Below are 21994 nucleotides of genomic sequence, written 5' to 3'. Positions count from 1 at the left end.
AAATGAAAACTCGCATTCATTCAAAGTTCTTTTTCCATTTAAACTATGCACGGCAAGTCGTTAGTAAGCCTTTGTTCCTTCTTGAAATCAAACATAGTTTAGCCGTCGTTCTTTAATCATTTGCTTTGCTCCAGATCGCCATTACTGGTACACGCAGGCGCAAGAAACGCTGCAGAAAAGGCTGCAGTACGCTTCTGACAAGAAACCTGTAGCCAAGTAAGTATAGTTATATCTTTTAAAATTATTTTCACTACACCAGCTCCTAATGGTTCTTTTTATTATTCAAACACTGACGATAAACTTGCATTTTATTCACAAGAGTGGCAAAGTAACTTGATGCGAATTTTGAGTTGTTACCTCATGCTGCCTGGTGGAAATGACTTTTTTGGTAATGATTTTGAATGACAAATATTAATTTAATAACGTTCATTTGATTTTGATTTCTAATGTTTTACAGTTAGCATTTTCCTCGCGGTGAAATTGTGCTTTACTCGGGAACAAAGTTTGTTTAACCCGTGCCTTTAAACCCTCGCAACTCTCAATATTCCACTTTTCGTACAACTCGTTACACTCGTGGTGCAAACTTGGAAGCTTTCGCTTGCTCGGGTAGCAATCAATGTATCGGGTATTAACACGAGGATTAAATAACAACTTGTAATAAACCAGATAACTATTTCTTATCCTCAGATGAAATAATATCGAGGATAGGGGCAAACACCAGGGGGCCAATTATTCAAACTTTTAATAATTTTACACTAATAATTTACACCAAAATGATGTCATTTTGTAATCATTTTCAATTGAAACTTACATTTACAATAGCCGTAAAACGAGGTGACTTTAGGAAATTTTGGGGATACTTTGATAGTTTTAAAACTGCCACTAAATTATCATTATTCATTATTTTCTCGAACTGTTCGTGTAACAAGTTAGATTATTATACATACTTGTTTACCTACTACTAAAAAATCCGAATAAAAATATGTAACGGCTGAAAAACTGAAATATCGAAGTCGCCCCTGCATTTGAAAGTCACCCCGGTTTACGGTACCCTACAAATAAATATTATAAGTAAGCAAATAAGTACATTAAATTTAAAATCAAATATATGTATATCTACGGATGTTAACCGGATTCATGGAATTACGTTACGTGGAATTACGTTAAATAGACATAATGTGTATTTCACTAGCTAATCCTCACATTGTAACCTCAACTTCATAAACTACACAAATTCATAAACTAGTTCCAAAGGCAAATATTTACAACTATGTTCTATGTTTAAACAACAAATAAATTCTCTGTGAAAAGATACTTTATTGCAGGGATCGGAACCGGTTCTTTGCAAAAACTTCGAAATAACCCTATTTTTCGAATTATTTTAGACTCGAAACGTAGAACAAATTTTGTAGGTACCGTAAAATGGGGTGAGTAGGGTCAAAACTGAAATTCAAACCTCGATAACATTTTATTTTTACATATGAAAACTGAATGGTGTATATAATAAGTGTTCCGGACGTTTGTATTTTAGTTTTTATTTTATTTTGGGTAGTTCCATTTCATAACTTTGACGATAAAGAGGAAAACCAACCTCACCCCGTAGTGCCTCGTATTTGGGGTGAGACTGGTGAGAGGGGTTTTCATACAAAGGTGATTTTGGAAGATTGTTGGATCGATTATTTTTTATTATGCGTATTACTATAGCTCCATTTTAAATTCGAATACATTATTTTTGTAGCAGTAGCCTTAAAATCCCTTCTCACCCCCCTCTCAAACCTTCTCTCCCCATTCATAACCCACCTCTCCCCGCGAAACCTACTCACCCCGTTTTACGTTAGTGACTTCGTATTGTTATTTATATTGCCCAATTAGAAATAAAATAATTAGCAAAGAACGAAAAATACCGGTTCCGTTCCCATACAAAAAATACCGGTATCTGATCCCTGATTTATTGTACTTACTTCGCAAGATGCGACATCAATGCACCCGATTAGTTTGTTTTTCATACTGTTTTAATAGGAGGAGGAAGCTATAATCCTCAAAAAGCGACCAAATTTTTATAACTAAAGATCGCACAGGATATAATTTCATTTGTAAAAGTAGTTTTCTCCGAGAGGTGGGGCGTGCGGGATGAAGGCGAAATCAAAGGCGTTTTTACGATGGCAGGAGTCTATTCCAGTCGGCGCTAATTACAACTACACTGATAATGACTAAACTAACGTATCTCCTAAGGCCGAACAGCGTCCAAATAGTACAACTGCCGAGCACTAAGGAAACGCGGGATACTCTAATTAGGTTTTACTACTAATAGTCAAGATGGCCCACTAAGGTCCTAATGGTACGCAGAGTGTTCGCAGTCTCGACTCCTAACTAATTCTCAACAATTACAAAATTAGGTGCATCGGGTCCTTATTCTAGGAAAAATCTTAACACCGCCATGTAGGATGGCTATGCGCACTGTACAGTGACATCTAGTGAGTGATTTGGCAACCAGTTAAGTTGTACAAACATGCGCATTGTTTTTATATGTTAAACTATTTGGATACATTCGCTATATTTTTAGGAACATGTTACATGATGTTCTGTTTTTTACAGGTTTCAGAAACGAAATATCATAGGCCTACTAACACCATCTCTGTGTGTATAGGTGAACTATATATGTGTGAGTTGCCAAGATTACATTAATCTATATCTATACATTTGCTACGTTTTAGTAAAAATACAAGTGTTACGGAATGCGTGTAGTCGTAATTTTAAGTCTCCAGGTACACTGGGTTTAAGATCAAACATTGGGTATTAGTAACGCCATCTTTTGAAGGCACAGTGAACTATGGTTTACATAGGAACTGAAGGCTAACTAATTTACAGTAATCTTAGTTTGCACATTCGTTATGTGTACTCAAAAAATCTAGGCAACACTTAACACAGGTTACGCAAGGTTTTGGATTTTTAAAACTACGGGAAAGATAAAATATCGCTAATGTTTACGTCGAAATCGAGGACTACTAGCGCCATCTAGTAAGAGATCATATGAGCTAAACATAGCGTATTAATGTATTTGGGAAAGTTCGCGTTACAGTCTCCCCCTCTGGAACTGCAGACGACCCGGCGCGGTGACAGGAAAGTCTTCGTTGCGTTGAGGCCGTTGGGCGGACGTCCACGTCCACTCGTGATTGCTGGTTCAGGGGTAATCTTTTGGGGAACCCTCCCCCTCTTCGGTAAGACTGCACGTACGTTTCCGAATTTGTGTGGCTGCTGCTACTCCGGTAGGGCTTAGTTCCTACGTAGCGTACATAAGCCGTTATCGTGTGAGGCACCACTTCAGTGAGTGTGGGCAGCGTGGGACCAGGTATCCCACAACCATAGTACGCGAAGGTGGGCTGCGACAGTGAAGGTGCTCTTGTTTCCGTTGCAGTAGGGGTAGTGGCTGTGGCTGGTGGCAGCGCTTCAGCTTTCACTGTTCCTCGGGTTGCTGCACGGTGCTGCTGCTTCCTTCTTGCGGCACACATCCTCCTTGTGGCGTAACGCTTGACAGTCGCTGCCGTCATCATAGCTCCTGACAACTGGATCTGACTATCTGTCGTATATACATCCATGTCTCTTGTGACGTCACGGCACGGCCTCGAGTTGGGCGCCAGATGTAAAAGTAGTTTTCTCCGAGAGGTGGGGCGTGCGGGATGAAGGCGAAATCAAAGGCGTTTTTACGATGGCAGGAGTCTATTCCAGTCGGCGCTAATTACAACTACACTGATAATGACTAAACTAACGTATCTCCTAAGGCCGAACAGCGTCCAAATAGTACAACTGCCGAGCACTAAGGAAACGCGGGATACTCTAATTAGGTTTTACTACTAATAGTCAAGATGGCCCACTAAGGTCCTAATGGTACGCAGAGTGTTCGCAGTCTCGACTCCTAACTAATTCTCAACAATTACAAAATTAGGTGCATCGGGTCCTTATTCTAGGAAAAATCTTAACACCGCCATGTAGGATGGCTATGCGCACTGTACAGTGACATCTAGTGAGTGATTTGGCAACCAGTTAAGTTGTACAAACATGCGCATTGTTTTTATATGTTAAACTATTTGGATACATTCGCTATATTTTTAGGAACATGTTACATGATGTTCTGTTTTTTACAGGTTTCAGAAACGAAATATCATAGGCCTACTAACACCATCTCTGTGTGTATAGGTGAACTATATATGTGTGAGTTGCCAAGATTACATTAATCTATATCTATACATTTGCTACGTTTTAGTAAAAATACAAGTGTTACGGAATGCGTGTAGTCGTAATTTTAAGTCTCCAGGTACACTGGGTTTAAGATCAAACATTGGGTATTAGTAACGCCATCTTTTGAAGGCACAGTGAACTATGGTTTACATAGGAACTGAAGGCTAACTAATTTACAGTAATCTTAGTTTGCACATTCGTTATGTGTACTCAAAAAATCTAGGCAACACTTAACACAGGTTACGCAAGGTTTTGGATTTTTAAAACTACGGGAAAGATAAAATATCGCTAATGTTTACGTCGAAATCGAGGACTACTAGCGCCATCTAGTAAGAGATCATATGAGCTAAACATAGCGTATTAATGTATTTGGGAAAGTTCGCGTTACACATTCATAATAGTAGTTAGTTTACTGGAATTAGGGTTTTACTGCTATGTTTACGTCCGTAAACCTGTCCAGGTTTCCATGCTAATAACAGACAGTAAACGTTTCTAATTATAACCACGAATACAATCTATTCAGCACATTAATTATTCATAATTATTTTGATATTGTTCTACTCATTTCACTAATTGGATATCAAATTACAGTAATTTATATAATTTTTAGGCGTATAATTAACGCTTATTAGTTATTATAAATTACATAGGTATTATGTTAAAATGAATCCTTGCTTTGTTTTTGGGGTTCACATTTAAGTACTTGTAAAGTCGGAGATCTTAGAGGAAATGTGTTTACTAGTTTATCTTTTTATAGATTTTAATTTAGATTTCATCGAAAAGAGTAGCTATTATTTAACATCAAGTTACAGTTTACAAAAAAAAAAGATCATACCTACTGTACTATAGGTAGGTACATAATGGAAAATATAGCAAGCTTGAATCTCAACTAAATGCACATATTTCTGTTCAAAAGACGTGAGCATCTACTACCTAAAGCTGTGTGCGTCTGAAAAATATTCCTTTGCTAAAAATACAGTTGTTAAAATAAAAGTAAAGAAGGAATTTTATTCCTATAAGTATTTATTTATATACATTTAAATTGGCCACGGTGTTCTGAAGTGCGTTAATCGCCCAGACAATCGATCAAGCACGCCCCATCCGATCCACCTCGACTAGGGTTGCCAGATTGAAAGGCGCTATTATCGGGAAAAAATATAAATTTTTCGGGATTTTGGGACTTGTCGGGAAAAAAAACATTCAAATTAAAGAAATTGCATTAAAAACAACGATATTTTACATTATTGGCACTACGTCAGCTGTTCTGCCCAATCTCGCCATGTCGCGCTGACGTCGACGCGGGTCGCTCGCTCGCTCGACGACAGTTAGGAACTTGAAATTATTATTTTATAACGTGAAGCTGTTTTTCGGGACAGTTTTCACTTTGTCGGGAATCGGGAACACATGCTAATAATCGGGAGAATCCCGCCAAATCCCGACCATCTGGCAACCCTAACCTCGACTGAACGCGCGTGTTCTTGTCATTTCGCTCCGACACCCGCACCCCAGCTAGAAGGGCAACGTCTGCTAAAATATCATTGAACCAACCTTTGGTTGAATGAGGAAAATAAAAATAATTCCGTTTAATTTTAGGTTACTTATTCATTCGCCCATTCACTTTTGACAGTGTGCAATGTGTTGAAAAGGAAAATAAATTTCATTATTTCCATATTTGTCAAGGGAGTTTATTTCAATGAGATCGAGGCCCGAATATCTTTTTTAACTTCTTTTGTTTTGTGTTATTTCCAAATGAATGAAAGTCAATGCTTAGAATGTCGTTATATTTATTAAAATGTGTGTGTGTGTGTGTGTGTGTGTGTGTGTGTTTTGTTTTTTTTTTTTCTGAAAGTGTTTGAGTTGGTAAAATACTATAGATTCACGCCGTTACTCCTTTTTATATTTATGAACTAGATAGATAGTACATATGAAGACATCAATAAAAACATCTTCGACACATAATCCTATACCGGAAGGTGACGCAGCAGAGTACTTGACTGTTATATCTCCATTGTTTTTTGTATGATTATTGTTATTGTATTTCTGTTGTCTGTAAGGCATATAAGTATATAGGCCTTGGTTGTCTGAAAATAAATAATATTTTATAAAAATAGAAATAGTTTATTCGTGGCAAAAATATACAGATAAATAAAAAAGAGGAACAAAAAACAAAGTTACTCATAACATTACAACGCATAACATTACATTACATGACACATAATGTTAGTCACGAAATGGTCCCGACTCAGCATGGTGGTAGCCTGGATGGGCCAACGCTGGTCTTCCATCGGGGCCATAAACGAGTAAAGCATGGAAAGTACACAACATTTAAAAAAGCGGCCAAGTGCGAGTCGGACTCGCCCATGAAGGGTTCCGTATTTAGGCGATTTATGACGTATAAAAAAAAACTACTTACTAGATCTCGTTCAAACTAATTTTCGGTGGAAGTTTACATGGTAATGTACATCATATATTTTTTTTAGTTTTATCATTCTCTTATTTTAGAAGTTACGGGGGGGGGACACACATTTTACCACTTTGGAAGTGTCTCTCGCGCAAACTATTCAGTTTAGAAAAAAATGATATTAAAAATCTCAATATCATTTTTGAAGACCTATCCATAGATACCCCACACGTATGGGTTTGATGAAAAAAAAATTTTTGAGTTTCAGTTCGAAGTATGGGGAACCCCAAAAATTTATTGTTTTTTTTTCTATTTTTGTGTGAAAATCTTAATGCGGTTCACAGAATACATCTACTTACCAAGTTTCAACAGTATAGTTCTTATAGTTTCGGAGAAAAGTGGCTGTGACATACGGACGGACAGACAGACGGACAGACAGACGGACAGACAGACAGACATGACGAATCTATAAGGGTTCCGTTTTTTGCCATTTGGCTACGGAACCCTAAAAAGGAACAAAAAACAATTTTATTTTTAACCGTATAACTTGTGACAGGAACGTGATCCTGGTGGTCGGCGATGGCATGAGCCTGACGACGGCCACCGCGGCCAGAATCCTGCGCGGCCAGCGGAGAGGCCAGACCGGGGAGGATACCGACTTAGCCTGGGACACATTCCCAGCTGTCGCTTTAGCCAAGGTTTGCCTGTCACTATAATTATGTATTTATCACACAATATTATATTATTATAATATAACTCGTTTTTATTGACAGCAAAGCGTCTCTTTTAGGGATCATCCATTAATTACGTCACACGAATTTCTAGGTTTTTTTACCCCTCCCCCCCTCCTTGTCACACTTGGTCACATTTTGCAAACCCCTCCCCCCCTGGTGTGACGTCACATTTTAGGCCATTTTGTTTTCAACGAAATCGACAATATTAACTCGGCATTATTTTTTTAATTAAAAAAATATTTTTGATATATAAATATTAGTAATTTTATAACACAACGAAAGTTACATCCAAAATCTCATTATTTAACTGTACAGCGAATAAAAAAATATAAATTAATTTTCGGTTACTGATGAAGTTAAAGTGACATCACAATGTTTGTGACTCCCCCCTCCCCCACAACATGTCACATTTTCTTGACCCCCTCCCTCCCCCTAAACGTGTGACGTAATTAATGGATGACCCCTTACAGGTCGCATTTCTGAAACCATTTTCGTAAAACTTTCGTACCTTACTTTCAATACAAAGTCACCAGAGTGAAAATAGAAGACGTAGTAGAGATCAAAGCTCCGCTGGCTCGGTCATAATTTGCGGTTTTTGAACGCGTCTGAGTGGGTTTAGTGTGTAGATAAAACATTTAGTAGGTATCTTCAACCGACAATTTCCAGATGACAAAAAGTAAACATTTAATATAGAGATGCCACGAATATTCGGCAACTATTCGGTATTCGGCCTATTCGGCCACTTTGCCGAATATTCGGTATTCGGCCGAATGTTGCCTACTATTCGGCCGAATACCGAATATCTGTTGCACCTACTTAAAAAGAAAAATTGCACAATAAAAATAACCAAAAACTATGTAGGTATATTTAGAATGTGTTCTTGGAAAGTTGTTAAATGAGCGTTTTCCAAAAAAAGTGTACATTTCATTCATGTCTTCAAAATATTGACTTCTTGGGCTCATTTTACTCAGAATCATTTGTACATTCACGCCTCATACATGAAAAAATGTGTCCCAAAATTTTGTATGAAATTTTTTTTTCCATACTATACATTTCCACGTTCATACAAAACAAAAAAAAATTCATACAAGAATGTGACGATCTGGAAAGGAAATCTTTGGACACATTTTTTTATGTATGAAGCGTGAATGTACAAATGATTCTGAGTAAAATGAGCCCAAGAAGTCAATATTTTGAAGACATGAATGAAATGTACACTTTTTTTGGAAAACGCTCAAATACGAAGACCTATTTTTGAGCATTTGTTGATTAAAAACATTTTATTTTTATCATGAGTCTGTTTTGTGTGACTCTATTCATTAATTCTGTTCAACAAAAATATATCTTAGCTAAAGTCATCTAACGTTGAGCTTTGTTAGCGATCAGTTTTCATAATAATTGTGACTCAAAATGTTCGCATGTCATGCCGAATATTCGGTCGCCGAATATTCGGTATTCGGCCGAGAGAGGGGCCGAATATTCGGTATTCGGTATTCGGCCAAAACCACTATTCGGGGCATCTCTTTTTAATATTTTCGATGCTGGTCGCCTCGGTACAGCCTAACCCTCCCAGCAATATCGGCAATGGGTTTATGATTCAATAACACTTTTATCGACAAACTTGTTTTTATAGTTATTGGCTAGATCTGAAGTACTTATATAACTCTGAAATCAATTACGATGTTAAATGACTTTGCGAGGTTGAATCTTTGACACAACTTATGTTCTACGAACTACCTTTTAGTTGTTAGGATTTGATTATTCAGTTTTGATTACCTAACCACAAGTGATTTAGGTACTTGAAAATAGGTGACAACAAAATATGTCCTTGTTAAATAATTTGTAATCAAAAGTATTCAATAAAACATTGTTCAATCATTCATTCATAATTAGAAGTACCAACCGTAAAATGGGGTCATTAAAAAAAGGGATTACTTTGGAAGTTTTAAAGACGGCCAGAAATTTTACATATTCCTTATTTATTCAAACTATTCGTTTTATTAGTTAAATAACTATAAGTTCATAAAAATATCAACCTAGTACAAAAAAACCCGCATCAAAAAATATTATCGAAATCAAAGTCACCTCGTTTTACGGTAATGTTTTGGTATCGTTTATTTACACATTCACTGCCAGCCACTCGCTAATAGGCGAAGCTCTTCAGAAAGTGGAAAACGCGTGTTATCGGCTACGCTCGTAGCGCGTAGCTCGCGCTGGCAGTGAATTTATGAAGTTTATCGTTCTGAACAGACATACAACGTGGATGCTCAAACTGGAGAGTCTTCTGCTTGCGCCACGGCTCTTCTATGTGGAGTGAAGGCACGGTACGAGACCTTGGGCCTAGATGCTGGTGGAAGGTTCAACAGCTGTGCCTCCGCGATCAACTCAAAGGTCACCTCGCTGATCGACTGGGCTCATGACGCTGGTAAGTCTAAAGTTTGTGATGCCCATCTATGTGGAGTGAACGTATGGTGCGATACGCTGGTGTCTAGCATTTAATAGTAGCGCGTTTAAGCTTGCGCTACGCCTTTGTAAGCATAGTGAAGACGCGGAACGAACCTAAACCCTTGTTTTGTATGCAGTTTCCACAATTGCTCCTCTGCCATGACCTGTGCCATGATAATGCCCTCTAGCGCATCTGGCTGATTAATTCTTAACGCATAAAGCTGATCAGATTATAATTAATCGGTGCGCGGCTTTGAATATATAAAATGACAGTTTTTCGCTAAATATATATTCCAAAGGGTTGGTTGAATTGATAGACTGTGGGCTAGTTAGTGATTATGAATATATGTCAAGACCATTATCTCCTCTACATAGTTATCTTTAAATAATAGGTCAAAATGTCTAAAATAAATATATACATAGGTTTCAGACAAATTGCTAAGCTATTGCTTTCTTGTAATTCTAACTACTAGCCATACTCGAACTTTAAGATACGTCAACTATTATATATCTAAATGATATGGATCGGATATGTCAGTGTCAAACAAGTGTCAAAAGTGAAGTTTTTGTTTGAAGAAACGTCACTTATTTTGACACTTGTTTGACACTGACATATCCGATCCATATCGTTTCTATACCTAATAGTTGACGTATCTTAAAGTTCGAATATGGCTGGCTGTACTTTCACTTTTATTTAATCAAAGTCATTTGTCAATTCATTTGTATTTGGAAGCAAAGCACGTCTATGCCTAGACCTGGCATGTAAGGCAAAGCTAATTGATTTACAGCCTGTCAATGCTACGTAATTTATACCATGTTGGTACATTAAGATAAATTGGCCGGACTGGAGAATTGTTTGCGTAACGGTATTCATAAGAGCTGGCAGATTATTTGTATCAATACTTCCTTTGTGTGTGTCAATACTTCCTTAGACATTAGGCGCTTTTGTTCTTATTACAAAATGATTAATATTACTTTATGAATATATGTATACAGGATGTTTCCTGTAACAGGAGCAATAAATTAAACTGTAGGCTGTACTCCTCAAACTGACCAAAATTTGTTCAGCAACTTTTAAAAATAACTTATGTTTTGATTTTTATTAGACTTTAAAGTTTATTCTAAGACGCAATGTATTGCAAATTTTGTTACGTTTAAAGCGTGACAAACAACGTCAAACACACTGATGTCAGCGTACATTGAAGGCAATATTTATTTTGTATGAAAAAGAGGAAGTCTAAAGGATTCATAATTTTTAAAAGTTGTTTAACAGAAGTTTTATAGTTTGAGGAGTATAAAAATATGTTTTAATTATTTGCTCGTGTTACAGGCAACACTCTGTATTGTACTAGTATAATTAATTCATTCTTATTTACCAAATAGAAACTGTATTTAAGTTTTAATTAAAATGACATGCCTCAGCTCATGATTTGAAAAAGTTTTGTGAGTTATTGATTTAGGTACCTACATAACATTTCGAATCACTTTTAGGGTGGAATCACATCTGTCAGCATCGAGCCGCATTTTATATATATGAGAAATCGCTCGTTAGTATGAAGATGCGTATGCATGCTTTCAGCTTTCCGATGCGTACGCATCTTCATACTAACGAGCGATTTCTCATATACAAAATGCGGCTCGATGCTGACAGATGTGATTCCACCCTTAAGCGCTTCACGTCTGAGTTAACACAGACGTTGGAAAATCAATTTTATATTATGCAGATTATAAGAAATAAGTTTTCCGAGACGCTGATGTTAAAGGTAGAAGTTATGAAGATATAATAATGTAGTACATGGTGGTAAGAAGGTTGAATATAAACGTGTATAATGTAATAAATTAATAATGTGAAGTGCCTAAACGAAACAAACCTACCTACTCATTTAAAAGCTTGGAAGATCCTAATGATCCAAATATCGTTTATGTAAACATAGTTTCCACGTTGTTATTCAAATGGTTAAATAATAACATTATCTTAGCTATAGGGCTACTATTTAACTGAGGCGGTTGATAAGATATTTTAGTGGTCAGGTCATGTACGGACTGGTTAAAGGCTTGGCTATATGAAGTTGATTTGTATTTATGTTAAATAAGTATGTAAAAATGTAATATATAAATTAACACATTGAACGTCGCGCTTTCATACTAACATCGGTCACTGTGCCCGGCGCGGCAGGGAAAGACTTAACTTAGTAAGTCCCAAACCTAAGCTACCATCTACTATAAAAAATCTACGCATTTTCTTTTCCAGCCGCTTGAGATAAGTGGTAGACCTATAATAATAATAGCAAGTTCATTACTCAACTGCGAGTAGGTATCGTACCTACCTACTAGAGGTATTTCCTTGTAAGTCATTTGGCTTGAAACATCATCTGTTTTGATATCGGATTAGCAGTTGTGAGGTTTCTGTAAAACTAGATGACGGTTATTCTAAATTTCCTTGAATATAAGGTTTCCTAAAGCAATAGCTTTAGGTTACCATACTCTATAGCTTTACGCGGTATCAAGTACATATGCCTGATTATGTGATTAAAACTACAAAATAGAATATTTTATGTTCCTAACTTTATGAGAATGTCGAAACACTGCGTCTACTGATATGCTTATAATATAATGAGCCCAAGTTTAGTAGACTTATTGCTTAAAAGCTATGCCAATCAGTCATGTTTTGAAAATTTAAATAAGTAGGTAAACTTAGACCATGATAAGTCTGTAACGATTTTGATAGCACACGCGGTGCAAGTGTTATTTATAATTTCATAGCAGTTTGACGTTTAAAATAACTCTTGCACTGCATGTGCTATCAAAATCGTTGCAGACTTATCTTGGTCTAACTCTATGTCTGAAAATCATGTCTTAAAATTTTGGCAAGATGCTTACAATGTCAGCAGAATTGATGTCAAGTGATGGATGTACATATTTGGAAAATTTAATATATTTCGGCGCAAGTGTCGTCGTTGAAAAATCTTTTAAGATTTGGAGCGTTTTCGAAGAGTACTAGCCGCAGTCCGTCGGCATCGAGCGCTCAGGCCATAGATACTCGCAGTTAGTCTCTCAATAGTTCAAATTCCGAATGCATTCAGTTAATCGTCCCAAATTGGGCCGGCTACCAGTTTTGTTAAGCCCACAGACCAACCCCTATAGACAGAGCTTCATCGCGACTCGCGGTCATCACCCGTATGGTGCATAGGTCAAATATAATATCGCACGCGCGCCGCTCCGATCAGTAGCGACCAAGCTTACGACCTGTTAGCAGTGTGCACGTGTCTAAGAAAATAAATCGTAAACTATTGAATTCTTGAGGAAATCATGGGATATTGCAGCGTAATATGGTGTGGCAAGTCATCTTAGACTTCTACTTACAAAACAGATGGAATTACCTTCGACGGGAAAGTCAAATTCATTATTTCGTTGAAAATTGTTTCTTGTCCGCGGGGTTCATTTTATAGTGGTCAATAAGCTCAGGGCGAAGTATGTCCGTCCCTTTTCGTCAACTTGAAAATGCAATGTGCTATCCCTTTCACATTACGACTAGGGATGCGACGATGATGGTTTCGTCAGTTGCGCGAACTTCGTGCCTTCGTTCGTACCGTATTGTACCATTTTAAGAAATATAAAACAAAACTGTGATTCTCTTTTACTTTTAATTGAATATAATAATGTAATTAATCTGTAGTTTTAATATAATGGTAGTTTATCTTAAATATTAAGTAGGTATACGTATTTTCGTTTTTTGCTAGTAGTATAATCATTATAGAGTTCTAGTTTTAAAATAAGAAATGGGTGAGTTTTTTTAGAATCGCGTAGGTGCGCAGTTAGGTCTCATGTCACCAGATGGGCCTCATGATGAACTTCAAAGAAGTGCGAGGGAACTAGGTGTTGGTTTGTGATAGGCATATGTTGTGTGGGTTTTTTAGAATCCTCTAGGGGAGCAGTTAGGTCTCATGTCACGAGATGGGCCTGATGATGAACTTCAAAGAAGTGCGAGGGAACTCGGTGTTGGTTTGTGATAGGTATATGTTATGTGGGTGTTTTAGAATCCTCTAGGGGAGCAGCTAGGTCTCATGTCACGAGATGGGCCTGATGATGAACTTCAAAGAAGTGCGAGGGAACTCGGTGTTGGGTTGTTATAGGCATATTTTGTGTGGATTTTTTAGAATCCTCTAGGGGAGCAGTTAGGTCTCATGTCACGAGATGGGCCTGATGATGAACTTCAATGAAGTGCGAGGGAACTCGGTGTTGGTTTGTGATAGGCATATGTTGTGTGGGTTTTTTTAGAATCCTCTAGGAGAGAAGTTAGGTCTCATGTCACGAGATGGACCCGATGATGAACTTCAAAGAAGTGCGAGGGAACTCGGTTTTGGTTTGTGATAGACATACGTCATCATCTTCCCCGCGTTGTTTCGGCTTTTGCCACGGCTCATGGGTACCTAGGGTCCGCTTGGCAACTAGTCCCGAGAATTGGCGTAGGCTCTAGTTTTTACGAAAGCTTCTGCTATCTGACCTTCCAACCCAGAGGGTACACTAGACCTTATTGGGATTAGTCCGGTTTCCTCACGATGTTTCCTTTACCGAAAAGTGACTAGTAAATATCTAATGATATTTCGTACCTAAGTTCCAAAAAACTCATTGGTACGAGCCGGGTTTCGAACCCGCGACACTACTCAGAATAACAAACCATTTCCATTTTTACTGAGAAAAAAACAATGCACCCAATTTCTTTGGCCTATTTCATTATGTTTTTAATAGAACACTCTATAATGACCGTAACAAAACGGAAAGTAAATTGTATGAACTTTCGGTGACAAATTTTGCTCGTATTAGGATTGAAAGAGATCGCGATTTTAAGTGGAAATAATATAAAGATCTAAAGTTTAAAATGCAAGATGCGGGAACAACTTTAAATATAAATGCCATTATGTTAAGTAAAATTTTTAGGTTTTACCTACATTTTTACATTGCTAAAATATTATTAGTCAATAATATTCTTAAATAAGTTTACTTTAAGTACCTAAACTACGTATATGATAACAATTTTACCACAATAAATTACTGTACCACTGTACCACTGTCCGTAATGAACGTGTCCCATCCCTACGCTGACACGTGACATCGCGCCATATTTGAAACGACCAATCGCAACGCCGTGAGTACCCCTCCCGCACCTCACAGTTTGGTGAGTTGCGTCGCGAACAAAATGACCAATATTAGGTTTTTATAGGCGGTATACTATGGTTAAGCCTAAAACCTAATAAGATTTATGGGACTTGTGCTATCGGTATCAAGTACATCATCATTTTCTGCTTGCAGCTTGGGGTTTCTGGGGTTGGCAACTGTTAGATATGTATACTATGCATGTGTGAGTGCGCGCCGCTGTGTTTGTATTAACCTGTTCTGTAATGCATTAGAATAAACCAGTGTTAAACTAGCTCGCTTGTTTGATGGTCGTGCACCCTCCCGTAGCACCCCCTGCGCAGATCTAACACGTGGCGACGTTCGGACTCGCGTTTGAAAAATAATTATGGCCACGGGAGCAACGTTTGGCGTTCTTTCGACCTTTGACCACACTTCGCAGGACTGGATCAGCTACAAATCTCGGCTAAGTCAATGGTTTATTGCCAACGACATAAATGAGCAAACCGATAAGTCCGCGGTCAAGCGAAGAGCAATCTTATTAAGTGCATTAAGCGAATCGTCGTTTAAGTTAGCTAGTGACCTGGCATTGCCAAGTAAGGTGGAAGAATTGGAGTATGCAAAAATAATCAAAATCCTCGACGACCATTTCACTCCAAAACGACTCGGGTTCGCGGAGAAATCTACCTTCTATTCGGCAACGCAACGGCCAGGTGAAAGTCACACTCAGTGGGCAGCCAGGATTAGAGGATTGGCGGCACATTGTGGGTTTAAGAATTTGGAAGAAGCCTTGCTGGATAAATTTATCATGGGCATGGCGGCGGGACGCGAGAAGGATAAGCTGTTCGCCCAGAATCAACTGGATCTGACCCTGGCCAAGGCTATCGACTTGGCAGAGAGCGTACGGTGCGCGCGCCGCGCCACCGCCGCGCAGGCTCCGGGGGCGAGCGCAACGGGCGCCGGCGCTGACGTGGCGGCAGCGGGCCCGGACTCCGTGTTCAACATCTCCAAAAAAGAGAAATGCAATGTGTGCGGGTTTACCAATCATAAGACTAATCAATGCGGCTACAAAAACTATAAGTGCAAAAAATGTAATAGGAAAGGGCATTTACGTAAGATGTGCACGTTCAAGGACGCAGTGAAATTCGTGGAGGAAGGATTTGAGGACGAAGGAGACGACGGTAAGCAATTTTATAACATTCGGTGCGTAAAGGGCAAGCCCATGACGGAGCGGGTACAAGTCGGTGATCTGTTTTTGGAGTTCGAAATAGATAGTGGGGCAGCAGTAAGCGTTATTACAGAAAGTTTTTATAATTCTCATTTTAAAGAATTGCCATTGTCGAACACAAGCAAAAAATTATTTAATTACTCTGGTCATGATATTATAACGACAGGTGTCATTACTGTGCCTATTTCGTATAACGGTGAAACCCATTTGATATCCATATATGTGGTTAGGAAAGGGGGCCCTCCGATACTTGGCAGGAATTTTATTCGCGCATTTGACTTGGAGCTGGCGCGGGCGAACCGCGCCGTGCACGCCGTGAGCGCCGTAACCGCGCCGCCCGCGCACCTACGTGACCAAGACATTATTAAAGAACTGTCTTCAAAATTTCCACAGGTCTTCTCGGGAAATTTAGGGAAATTTAATAAGTATACCGTCGATTTGCACCTAAAACCAGGCGCAAAGCCCATCTTCTTCAAAGCTAGACAGGTGCCTTATGCTTTAAAGGAAAAGATAGATAAAGAGTTAGATAGGTTAATTGGGTTAGGTATTTTAGAACCCGTTCAACACTCAGACTATGCATCACCGATAGTACCAGCTTTGAAGAAAGACGGTAGCATAAGGTTATGTGCCGACTACTCCGTCACTATTAATAAACAGTTATTAATAGATCAATATCCTTTGCCTTCGGTTAACGATTTGTTATCTAAATTACACGGAGGCGTCCAATTTAGTAAGATAGACTTATCTATGGCGTACAATCAATTCGTCCTTGGGGAAAAATCGCAACATCTGACATGTATTAACACACACCGGGGGTTATTTAAATATACCAGGTTAGTTTTTGGGTTAGCGTGTGCACCTGCTATATTCCAGCGCGCTATGGAGTGTGTACTTGCAGGAATAGATGGAATCATTTTTTTATTAGATGATATTTTAATTACGGGCACAAATGAAACTCAACATAAAGAAAGGTTAACCGCGGTGTTGCAGCGTTTAGAAGACGCACAGTTAACTGTACAAATGAGCAAGTGCGAATTCTTCAAGGACGAAGTTGCTTATCTAGGTCACGTCATAGATAAACACGGGGTAAGGAAGTCACCGGATAAGGTTAAGGCTATTTTAGAGGCGCCTAAACCCTTAAACGTAGCTCAGCTACAATCTTTCTTAGGTCTAGCCAATTGTTACCGCAATTTTGTACCGTCGGCATCTTCAATTTTAAGCCCATTGTACGATTTATTAAAAAAAAATACAAAATGGGACTGGACTTCTATCCACGATAACGCGTTTAATAAGGTAAAAACGATTCTTGCCTCTGATAGTACTTTAGCCCATTTTGACCCTAATGCTACTTTAATTTTGACAGTAGACGCGTCACCAGTGGGCTTGGGGTCCATTCTTTCACAATTGGGTCCCGACGGAGTGGAAAGACCCATATCTTACGCTTCCCGAACGCTTACGTCAGCAGAAAAAAAGTATGCGCAAATTCAGAAGGAAGCCACTGCCATTATTTTTGGAATTAGGCGGTTCCACCAGTACTTGTATGGTCGGTCCATTCCATTTGTGTTACGAACGGACCACAAGCCACTACTCTCAATATTCGGTCCGCATAAAGGCATCCCCGAAATATCCGCTAACAGACTCCAACGCTATGCGATATTTTTATCAGCTTATAATTATACTATTGAGTATGTAAGTAGTAAACAAAATAGTGCTGATTTTCTATCGCGAGCGTGCCTCCCGTCGCGGACGGCGGCAGGGGCGGGGGAAGCAGGGGAGGCGGGGCAGGCCGAGGCTGAGGAATGTGAGGTAAGAACCGCTTACGTCAATTTTGTTGTTGAGGGTAGCTTGCCCGTGACGTTGGCCGACCTACAGCGCGAAACCGGTCGCGATAAGGTACTTAGCACGGTCAAGCATTATGTTATGAATGGGTGGCCTAGGAAGACTAATGATACAGAAATAAAACCATATTATTATTGTCGATCACAGTTATCGTACGAAAATGGATGTCTAATGCGAGGGCACAAGGTTGTCATTCCTTCGTCATTAAGGGATGGTATTTGTAAGGAATTACACAGCTCTCACTTCGGTATAGTGAAAATGAAAGCCGAGGCGCGTAAGCGATTATGGTTCCCTGGCGTAGACGCCGCTCTGGAGCGGCTGGCGGGCGCGTGCGCCGTGTGCGCTGAGCTGCGCGGAGCGCCGCCGCACGCACCGCTAGCCAGCTGGCCGGTCCCGCCGCACCCATTTTATCGACTTCACATTGATTTCTTGGGGCCGTTCAATAATCAAGTTTACCTAATTGTTGTTGACGCGTATAGCAAATGGGTTGAATGTTACAATATGTGTTCGTCATACGGGTCAAAAGCGGTTATTGAGCGGCTATGTGATTTTATGTCACGATTTGGCGTACCTCACACCTTAGTGAGCGACAATGGCACTTCTTTTACTTCTTACGACTTTAAATTGTTTTGCGATGTTAACGGTATAAAACATGTGTTCTCACCCGTTTACCATCCATCGAGTAACGGCCAAGCGGAATCTTTTGTCAAAATAGTAAAAAAGGGCCTTAAGGGAATTATATTAAGCAGTCAGAATAATAAATTTTTACAGGGAAAAATATGTAAATTTTTATTTGACTACAGGAACTCTAAAAACAGTACCACAGGTAAATCACCCGCCGAGTTAGTATACGGCCGAGAGTTACGATCGCGACTAGATTTGATAAATCCGTACGCACCGTCTCCTTCGTCCACAGACCTCATTGAAAATGTGGAACAACGTCAGTCCTTACAGGCTAAATATTATAGAGGAGTTCAGAGACCGAATTTTAAAATTAATGATAACGTGTGGCTAACTAAATACACAAATAATAATAAGAAAATCACTTGGATCGAAGGTATCGTAAAAAAACAGATTGGAAAAGTTATGTACCAAATTTATGTACCAGAACTGGACTGCGAGGTAACCAGACACATCGATCAATTGAGGGCGCATCCGTCCCCCATACAAAGCGACATCTCGCAGTGGGATCCCGACGTCGTGCCGGACATACCGTCGTCATCGTCGTCGGAAGCCAACGCGCAGGCCGCTACTGCCGCGCCCGCGACTACGAGCCTTAGCTGCGCTGCGACGCCTGCTGCTGGCGAGCAGCCACCATCACAGCCAGAAGAGGGAGAGGAACTGGATGTAACTGCCAGACCAGTAGACCCAGACCCGGCTCAGGCCGGAGGTCCATCAACGCCAACTGCTGACTACGTCGCTAGACGAAGATATGCGATAAGCCCTCAGTTCGCCACCCCCCCGCAAGTGCAGGACACTAATAATTACGATACCGAGTGATTTACTAGTTTTAGGTTAAGGTCATTGTAATAGTACCTAGGTATATTCCTAGCTATAAGGTGGAGGGATGTTAGATATGTATACTATGCATGTGTGAGTGCGCGCCGCTGTGTTTGTATTAACCTGTTCTGTAATGCATTAGAATAAACCAGTGTTAAACTAGCTCGCTTGTTTGATGGTCGTGCACCCTCCCGTAGCACCCCCTGCGCAGATCTAACAGCAACTAATCCCAGGAATTGGCGTAGGCAATAGTTTTTACGAAAGCGACTGCCATCGGATCTTGCAACCCAGAGGGTAATCTAGGCCTTATTGGGATTAGTCTGGGTTCCTCACGATGTTTTCCTTTATCAAAAAGCGACTAGTAAATATTATAGTACATAAGTTCCGAAAAACTCACTGGTACCAAGTCGGTATCAATTAGTAACATAAATCTTTAAACGCTTGTGTCACAGGAAAATCAAGCGGCATAGTAACGACGGCGCGCATCACTCACGCAACGCCGGCAGCGTTGTACGCGCACGCGCCGTCCAGATATTGGGAGGACGACAGTCGAGTTCCCCCTACCGTGAGGAAGGACTGCAAGGACATAGCAATGCAGCTGGTGGAGAATGAGCCGGGGAGAAACATCAATGTAAGTGGATTAACCTTTTGGACGCCAATGACCGATATATCCGCACCGTAGGTTCAACGCCAAAGACCGATTAATCGGTCACAGACCACAGCGCAACATCGACCTACGTGCATATACATAAAGTTCAACTTCAGTTTTGACACTTCAATGATTGTGGCGTCTGAGTGACAGCTCTTGTGTTTGACACGGCGTAGAATAGGTTAACAGCCAGAACTTTAAGGGTAACATTCCATTTCTGATCACAGCTGCACTACTGGCACTGAACGCGTCGCTGTTACTGTCAATTTCCATAGTAAAATGAACAGTAGTGCAGCTGCGGAATGGAAATGGAATGTTACCCTTAAGATACATCAAAAGATATAGAAAAGATCGGATATGTCAGTGTCAAACAAGTGTCAAAAGTGACGTTTTTGTTTGAAAATTTTCGTTTCTATACCTACCTATCTTTAATTTTATCTTAAAGTTCGAAAATGGCTATATAATTACAAGATTAAACCAACTTACCTGTAAGTGAAGTTCCATCTGTATTATACGACATGCCTAGCCCGAGACATAGGCATCATATACAGGATGCTTCCTTTAACAGGAGCAATAAATCAAAATAGAGATACCTTGGAGTAGGTATTCAAAGTTACCACCAAGTGGTCCCGATGATTTAAGATTGTCTGTTTAGGAAAAAAAATAATTTAAAACAAAGTTTTATAAGCAATAGATATTCACATTGCGATACTGTCGTTATTTCACTTGAAGAAGCCACCTCTTCACGTGATTGTCAGAGAGTTGGCCGCAAATAAAAACTTAAAACTCGATGACACCGCTGACAACTTCATTCACTTTTCATTTGTGAAGCCGGGTGCATATGCTTGCTCTGGGGCGTTCAGTAGGTACCCTAACGTTATAATATAGTCGAAAACCTCACGCTCATGTAGATGGGCGCCTCTGGTGCCTGTTTACACTAATCTATTAGAGTACAACATGTGCAGCATGCTCGTTTACTCGTATGGAACGGCACAAACTTGCGGCCTCCCATTATAGTCGAGCCAAAAAGCTAAAAATAAATAGTTTAGATTTAACATATATTGTACCTACATGATGAATTTTTTTCTACATAGTACTGTCAACATCAAAGATATGCTTATTTACACCAACTCCTTTGTAATGAGGCGGCCTTTGTAAAACGTAAACAAAACTTAGCCGTCGACTTTACATAGTACAAGTAGGTAATAGTGACAGCAGCTGTATACTAGGTATGTTGTCTCTGTGGCGTGTAGCGTGTTGCTCGAAAACAAACGTCTTAAAGCTTGTAAATCAAGGATAAATAAAGTATGTGTACTGTGATGCTACTTTGCCGTCTAAGTCTCGCTGTAAATGTATTGTGTTGTGCTTGTTGTTTTGAAGTTTACATCTAAATATAGAAATTCTATTAAGCATTGGGGACCCCTCTGTTGTTGCGGGTGTCCATGGGCGGTAGTAATTGCTTACTGTCAGGCGATTTGTCTGCTCGTTTGCCTCCTATATCATACAAAACCCCAACCAAACAAAAAACATCTCACCTAATGGTAAGCGGCTACCGTTGCCTATAAACGTTTGCAACTCTAAGGTCAAAAATATGCGCGCTGTTTATTTAGTAAAAAAACATCTGAAGTTTGTTTTAATATATTTTATTCGCATAATCTATTTCAAGACGCGCATAATATTACATTATCTGAAAAAATAAAAAGTTTAAGGCTTAGTCAAATCGCAAAACATAAGTACGTAATAAAACAAAGATAAAAGTCAATTTGCAATAAAAATAACAAACCCCACATTTACCCTTAGAGCACTCACGGAATTTACATACCATGTCC

At 39.4% G+C, this 21994-nt stretch overlaps 2 protein-coding genes across 2 annotated transcripts in view; both read left to right on the top strand.

The window, feature by feature from the left end:
- LOC134651337 (alkaline phosphatase-like) overlaps window positions 1-21994 on the top strand; it is a 105384-nt gene that overhangs the window by 62647 nt on the left and 20743 nt on the right. The window contains exons 3-6 of the mRNA XM_063506411.1: window positions 135-216; window positions 7194-7335; window positions 9622-9796; window positions 19969-20147. Coding sequence (XP_063362481.1) covers window positions 135-216; window positions 7194-7335; window positions 9622-9796; window positions 19969-20147 — 578 coding nt within the window. The remainder of the gene's footprint in view (window positions 1-134; window positions 217-7193; window positions 7336-9621; window positions 9797-19968; window positions 20148-21994) is intronic.
- LOC134651415 (uncharacterized) lies at window positions 15173-19473 on the top strand. Its single transcript, XM_063506519.1, has 2 exons — window positions 15173-16130; window positions 18962-19473. Exons 1-2 carry the CDS (start codon window positions 15338-15340, stop codon window positions 18973-18975), a joined length of 807 nt encoding a protein of 268 aa, XP_063362589.1. The 5' UTR covers window positions 15173-15337; the 3' UTR covers window positions 18976-19473.

Source organism: Cydia amplana, chromosome 10 (genome assembly GCF_948474715.1).
Source record: "Cydia amplana chromosome 10, ilCydAmpl1.1, whole genome shotgun sequence".
In the NCBI taxonomy this organism is placed as follows: Eukaryota; Metazoa; Arthropoda; class Insecta; order Lepidoptera; family Tortricidae; genus Cydia; species Cydia amplana.
Note: the sequence above shows the minus strand (reverse complement) of the source record. Positions and strands in the feature narration are given on the sequence as shown.

What these genes read in the sequence shown, in the direction of transcription:
- LOC134651415 (XM_063506519.1), top strand. Translation starts at nt 15,338, where the DNA reads ATGGCCACGGGAGCAACGTTTGGCGTTCTTTCGACCTTTGACCACACT.